The sequence below is a fragment of the Sorex fumeus genome, unplaced genomic scaffold (assembly GCF_029834395.1).
Source record: "Sorex fumeus unplaced genomic scaffold, SorFum_2.1 ptg000024l, whole genome shotgun sequence".
NCBI lineage: Eukaryota > Metazoa > Chordata > Mammalia > Eulipotyphla > Soricidae > Sorex > Sorex fumeus.
This window is the reverse complement of record NW_026606081.1, coordinates 23,045,899-23,052,826: the sequence shown is the minus strand read 5'-3', so window position 1 is coordinate 23,052,826 and position 6,928 is coordinate 23,045,899. Positions and strand designations below refer to the sequence as shown.

The 6,928-nt window shown below is 63.1% G+C and overlaps 1 protein-coding gene across 1 annotated transcript; it reads right to left on the bottom strand.

The window, feature by feature from the left end:
• Window positions 1-1,265: 1,265 nt before the first annotated feature.
• IL12A (interleukin 12A) lies at window positions 1,266-6,250 on the bottom strand. The gene is made up of 7 exons (XM_056114319.1): window positions 6,178-6,250; window positions 5,674-5,831; window positions 3,566-3,696; window positions 3,423-3,474; window positions 2,992-3,033; window positions 2,677-2,823; window positions 1,266-1,418 (listed from the first exon to the last, which is right to left on the bottom strand). The coding sequence occupies exons 1-7, from the start codon at window positions 6,191-6,193 to the stop codon at window positions 1,266-1,268; spliced, it is 699 nt and encodes a 232-aa protein (XP_055970294.1). The 5' UTR covers window positions 6,194-6,250.
• Between the last annotated feature and the right edge of the window lie 678 nt (window positions 6,251-6,928).

The window sequence follows — 6,928 nt, the reverse complement described above, 5'->3', positions numbered from 1 at the left end:
CTGAGTTCCCGCCTCCTCTGTCTCCTTCCAGGGGAGCTGAGGGGGCCACCCCTGGCCGTTATCGCCCCCAGAGCGCAGGCCGAGGGGTTCTCAGTGTGGGGCGAAAACAGGAAAGTCGAGGGCATTTGCCCCAGGGCCAAGAATCCGGGGACAGTTCACAGGCCAGGATGGAGCCTGGGTCGGGTCCCCTCCACGCCAGTGGTTGTTCCTGGCTCCCCTGCCAGGGGTGGGAACGTGAGGGCGGGGAGCGGGGACCAGGAGCTTCCCGGCTACTGAGCCATCTCTTGAGGCACACGTGCTGGAACATTCTGGAACCATCAGGGGCAGGAAAGGGTTTCCCGGGGACCCGGGAGGCTGCTGCAGGCGTCCTCTAGGGAAACACTGCCAAGTGTTTATGTTCAGAGTCAGATACTCGAACCCTGACCCGCTCGGTGGCCTTCCCGAGGCTGTTTGAAGTGCGAGGTTAGAGAGAGGAGAGCTCAGCTGGGCTCTCTCCGGCCCCTCGACCACGCGGCCCCCCAAGAAACACGAGCTGCAGACATGGGGGTGAACGGGCAGGAGCCGACGCCACACTTTTATCCATGCTCAGATTTTCAGTCAGCTTATCCCTCCCAGTGACATTAAAAACAAAACAACACAAACGAGACTTTCAGTTCAATCATTTTATTTTTAGAGCAAAAGACGTTTCAATCCGCTTGATAAATACTCTAAATACTCTAATAAATAAAATAAATATTGCTGTACATGCTTTCATGAACATGTTCCATAAATAAATAGTTTAAAATAAATTATGCTCCGGGCTTTCTACCGAACTCTGGGGTTGAGAAATAGCTTATGAAACTTGGTGGAGCAAACGCCCCCACCTTCCCCGGTGCTCTTGGGTGGAGTGGGGGTGTCCCCCGAGCAATTTTCCCAGAGAAACTTAAAAACAATTTAACCGGGTGGCGAGATCTGATCAAAGCAGCTTGCTGGGGACATAATCTTTTTTTTTTTTTCCTTTTGGGTCACACTCAGCAATGCACAGGGTTACTCTTGCACTCAGGAATCACTCCTGGCGTTGCTCGGGGGACCCTATGGGATGCTGGGAATCAAGCCTGGGTCGGCCACGTGCAAGGCAAACGCCCTCCCCGCTGTGCCACTGCTCCAGCCCCCATGTAGACATTCTTGATGCCGGTCCCTTCCCTCTGGGCAGTGACTCGCTCGGCCGGCCCGCACCTCACCCCCCACCATTCCCAATCAGAATCTCGGGGGTGGGGCGGGGACCCCTAGGCGGCCAGGTGGGACATCACCCTGTGGATGGTCACTGCGCGGACGTGGAAGGCCTGGAGCAGGACGCAGAGCTGCACCTTGGCTCGGTACAAATCCGGTTCTCCCACGGCCGGGGCTTCAGGCTCCGACTCCCCTGTCAAGGTCAGGGCCTGGGAGGGAGGACAGGTGATCACGTGATGCGTCTGGCTCCAGCGGTGGAGGAAGCCAAGTCAGGGGCTACACTCTGCTCCCTCAGCACACTCCCAAGCCCGGCTGCTTGGCTCACACTCGCTAGCCACAGAGGGTCAGCTGTTTAGGTTTGGGGGTGACACCTGGCTGCGGGGGACAAAGCTGGTCCTCCCATCCTCAGCCCTCTCCCTGCCCCTCCGTAGCTATGCTCAAAGCATCTCGAAAACCCGTCTGCGTAAGTTCTGCCCATGTGGCCCCGTGGCCACACACATGTGGATGGTGTGCCCGCACATCACACGCTTTGGGCTGGGGGCCACCCTCGGTGATGCTCAGTAGTGAGCCTGGCAGTGCTGAAGGACCCTGCGTGGTGCCCGCCCTGCCCTGTCCTCTCTGAGCCCCATCCACTGCTCTGAGCAAGCGGTGGCAGCTGGCCGCCCTCCCAGCCCGTGCTCACTCAGGACCCCCAGAGCAGGACTGAGCCTGGCGCTGACCGACTTCCCACTTCCTGTGGACCAAAGCATTGACCAGCGCTTGCTGCCCAGGGGAAGCCGGACGGTCCCTCTCACTCTCACTACTGTGCTGGATCCCCGGCCGGACCCCCAACTCTCTCTCTCTGCCCGGACCAGGAGCAGCCTGGGTGCTGAAGGCCACATCCCTGCGCGTGCCTCTCCTGCCCTTCAAGCACGGCCTCTGCGGCCCAGAGCAGAGCCAGCATCGGCCCTTCGCGGCCGCCACCCACCGTCTCCGGACCACCCGTCCCGGGTCTCAGCTCTGGACCCTGAAAACCACTGCCCGGTAGGCGGTGATCAACACGGGGGCGCCGGGGAATGCGCCAGCCTTCGCATTCCAATTTGGGGTTGTTGTGGGGGGCTCCCACGCAGTGCCAGGGGAGGGGGGGGGGACAGAGGGGCACTCCCAGGCCGGGCAGCGCTCAGAGCCAGCCCGGCTAGGGAGCATGGGGCTGCCCACTGACGCTCCAAGGACCCCAGGCGGGAGCACTCAACTCCAAATCCTCTTTTGTGCTGCTATGCGGGGCGCGGGGGCGCCCGGGGCATGGGGCGCAGGGGGCCGGGCTGCCTCGGTGCTGCGAGAGGGTCCTCCGAGGACCTCCCTCTAGAGGGCGCCCTCGAGCCGAGCCCCTCGTGCTGGGACGCAGGAAAGCCGAGGGGGTAGGGGCGGCGGTGTGGGGTGGGGGGCTCTGCGAGGCGCTCCCGCGGCGGACAGGGGACCCCCGCTCACCTGCATCAGCCCCTCGATCGCTCCCAGCAGGTTCTGGTCCACTGAGATCTGCTGCTGCGGGTCCATCAGCAGCTTCGCATTCAAGGTCCTGAACTCCAGCTGGTACAGCTCCAGGTCCTTGGAGATGTTCCCCAGGCAGAGGGCGCGCTGCGGGGGGTGAGGGGGGAGGGTTGGGGGCACGTGGGAGGACGTGGGGCGGCGGGTGGATGCGGGGCCGCGAGTGGACGGGGACAGGGTGGGTGAACACGGGGCAGCATTCAGAGGACACGGGCCAGTGAGAGCAGACACAGGGCATTTGAGTCTGGGGAGTCTCACCATTCTAAGGGGGTCCTTCTCCCAGGGCAGGCAGATACTGTTCTGGAAGGAAAAGGCGCAGATGTCAGTGATGGGCAGCGCATTGGGTGGAACTGGACATTTCCGCTTGGCAGCACCTGGACAGCTGGGCCCCTCACATGGGGGGAAAGTCAGGCATACACACACACTCTGTCTTTTGGCGGGGTAGGGGTGGGGTGGGGGGGAGGGGTCTCCCAAGTGTGCTCAGGAGGCCCCACCACCCCCAGGGGATTCTTAGCCCATTAGATGCCAGGGGTCACCATCTCTGGGCATCCGGGGGGCTAATGGGGCAGACCCCTGGACTATCTCAGTAGACTTCCCGCCTGGGGCACCAAGCAGCAGTATTCTGGGGGTCTGACCCCAGCTCTGCCCTCTGCATCCCCCGAGTCCCCGGCCCAGCCGCATGTCGTCACGCGGGTCTGTCGGAAGCCTGTCCCGCTGAGCCGCCTCAAGTCTGACTGGCGCCTGAGGGAGAGTGGGGGGCTCAGACGCCTCCCAGTTGGAATCCTGTTGCTGCCCGTGACTCCCAAGTGCCCCCAAACACGCCTGAGGGCACCGTGTGGGGCTCCATACCGCGGCTAGCTCCCAGGGCACGCAGGTCTGGACGGTGCTGGTCTTCTCCCTCGTGATGTCCACGTGGTCAGTCTCCTCGGGAGAGCAGGGGTAAAGTGACAGGGTGTGTCTGGCCTGGTGGGACACAGAGGCCTGGTCACACCATGCCCGGAGAGGCCCAGAGTGGGCACACATCCGAGATGGTGGCAGGGGCTTGCTCCCACGCCTGCTCAGGGGTCTATGCTCTGGAAAACTTTGACTTGTTTCCTCTGGCAGGGAAGGGGCAGGGGAGCAGACGCGCACTCTGGGTGCTGCTCGGGGCTGACTCCTTGCTCTGTGCTCCGGGATTACTCCTGGTGGCACTCAGGGGACCCTCTGCAGTGCCAGGGATCAAACAGGTGTTGGCCATGTGCAAGACAGACGCCGTGCCCGCTGGACTCTCTCTTTGGCCACAGTCTCCAGAGTTTTGCAGAAGCAGCAGGAAATCTGGATCCTTCCTGAAAGCTCCACTTCAACCAAAAGTTTCAGCAGGGCCAGATCCACACGGGAGCCGGGTGGAGCACCCACCCCTCTCCCCCCGACTCCTGCAGAGGCCCAGATGCTTTGCCTGCAAAGTGGACTCCAGAACCATATAAAAGGGCCAGAGCCCGTCTCTGCAGGCAGGCAGGAGCTGGGGTGCTGACTCCCATCAAAAGCTGTTACTTTTTGTTGTTGTTGTTGTAATAATTAGCATTTTATTTTATTTTTATTTTTTTCCTTCTTTTTGGGTCACACCTGGCGATGCACAGGGGTTATTCCTGGTTCATGCACTCAGGAATAACTCCTGGCGGTGCTCAGGGGACCATATGGGATGCTGGGGATCGAACCCGGGTCAGCCGCGTGCAAGGCACTCGCCCTACCCGCTGTGCTATATCTCTCCAGCTCCAACCACAGTTGTTTTTTTGCTTTTTTGGGGGGGGTCACACCCGGCGATGCACAGGGGTTACTCCTGGCTCTGCGCTCAGGAATTACCCCTGGGGGTGCTCAAGGGACCATATGGGATGCTGGGAATTGAACCCGGGTCTGCCGCGTGCAAGGCACTCGCCCTACCCGCTGTGCTATTGCTCCAGCCCCCACAGTTGGTTTTTAATTACAATTGTTTGACTCCTGAGGAGCTATTGGCAGCATGTGGTGAAAATTGGAAGGAAAACGTTGTCTGGGGGACCCACCCTGCAGGGTTCCAGGTTCCAGGGTTCCTGGCTGCACTGAGAACCTCTCCTGGCTCTGCACCGCAGATGATGAGGGGATGCTGGGGACCGATCCCGGGTCAGCTGCGTGCAAGGCCAGTCCCCTACCTGCCATGCTCTCGCTCTGGCCTCAGTTATTTTTGGGGTGGGGAGGGGGGTGGCCTCCCAGTTGATACTTAGGAGGTGTAGGGACCCCACCTGCAGTGCTTGGGGGGAATCCAGGAAGTGAGCCTGGGCAGGGCGCACATGTCTTGGCCTGTCCAGAAGGTCCCCAAAAGGCTGTGTGGACAGTGCTGGCTTTAGGGTATTTACGAGCACCAGATAAGGCACATTCAGGGGCTTCTACAGATAGGACGGCTGGAAAGGAGGGACTCTGGCCCCAAGGAAGGGTGGGCGGAGACTTTTTTTTTTTTTTGCTTTTTGGGTCACACCTGGCAATGCACAGGGGTCACTCCTGGCGGTGCTCAGGGGACCATATGGGATGCCGGGGATCGAACCTGGGTTGGTCGCGTGCAAGGCAAACGCCCTACCTACTGTGCTATCCATCCAGCCCCTAGGGCGGAGACTTTTAAAGGGGAAGAAATTGCATTAAAAGCCTGAATGGATGAGATGAAGCTCAAGTTCAGAGGGAAGGCTCTGAGCCCAGGTGAAAACAGGGGCTTAGACCCCAGGGACGGCAGAGGCCACCTGTCCCCGCGGCCCCAAGCCCCAGGACCCCACAGACGCCCACCCCTCTGCTCCAGGCACAGGCCTGGCAGTTCCTCCACTCTCTCCTTTGCCGCTAGCTCCCTCCTTGCCCAGCTCGGACGCTGCTCTGGACTGGCCCTGAGCCTCTGGCTCCCAGCGCTGCCCACCCCCAGCCAGGCGGTGCCCCCTGCCGACTCACCGTCTGCAAAGAGGCCATGACTGCCTCCAGCAGGTTCTGGGCCCGGCTGAGACGCTCGGTCACTGCTGGGCCGTCCTTGGGGGTCACTGGGAGGCTCCTGGCCAGCCCGAGGAGGTCTTGGGGGCTTAGGAGGACCAGGGTGGCCACGAGGAGGAGAACTGGCAAGAGTGAGGGGCGCGTGGTGGGCTCCCCGTCCCCTCTGTGGGGCCCCCTCTCCCCCCCTCCCCCACCGGTTTCTGAAGGCGCCTTATTTTATCAGAGGGTCCAGCCCCTGCAAAGGACAGAGCTGGACCCAGAACGCCCCTAAATGTCACGCAGAGGGAACTTGAGGTCGGTGGGAAGTGACTCTGGACATCCCCCACCCCCATGTTGAACCCTTCCCTGTCCCCTAGAGCCAAGGGACCCCGGGACCGGCCCTCCCCCACCTCTAGCGCCCCGTGGGCTCCCCTGAGGTGCCCTTCTCAGCGGCTCCTGGCGCGCCCTGCCCTGCCCACGGCTACTCACGGCTCCGGGGGTGCATGCTGGGCCTGCGGGACACTGGAGGGATGGAGAGATGGGCCAGCGGGGCCGGAGGGTCACCGGGTCTTGACTCGCGGGCTGGACACCGGGCTGGACGCGGGCACACCGGATCTGGACTCGCGGGCTGGCACCGGGATGGACACCAGGTCTGGACTCGCGGGCTGACGCCGGGCTGGACGAAGCCGCAGAGGACGTGGCCAGCGTGGCCCGGCGCCGCCTTATAAGCGCCCCGAGGGGCTGCAGGACTTCCCCGGCGCGTCCCGCGCGCTCCTCTCCGGCCTCTGCGGCTCGCCGGGCCCGCGGGCTTCCTGGACTCGCCGCCTCCGCGCCCCGCCGAAAGCGAAATCGCGCCGCGGGGTCCCTCCCCGGCGACCCCCCGCGCGTCCCTCGCGCCTAGCGCCGCCCCCGGGATCGCCTCGGACTCCCGCACGTCGCCGGCAGGGGGCGCCCGAGCGCCGGCTCGCCAGGCGCTGGCCGGACCCCCGCGCTGGGTCTCAAGGGGCAGCAGGGATGCGGGGGGGGGGGGGGGGGGGGGCGGAGGGGAGTGGGGGGACACGGGGCGCCCCTGCAGTGAGGAGCCGTCGGGGGGCGCTGGCGCAGACTGCGTTTGCTCGGCGACCAAGCAGTGGTCCGCCCCGGGTCTCAGCGCCTCCACCCTCTGACCAGCATGGGCAGGTCTCGGGGTTCCGGACACATCCTCAAGGGTGCCTGCTCCTCCTCCCGGACAGAAGAGGGG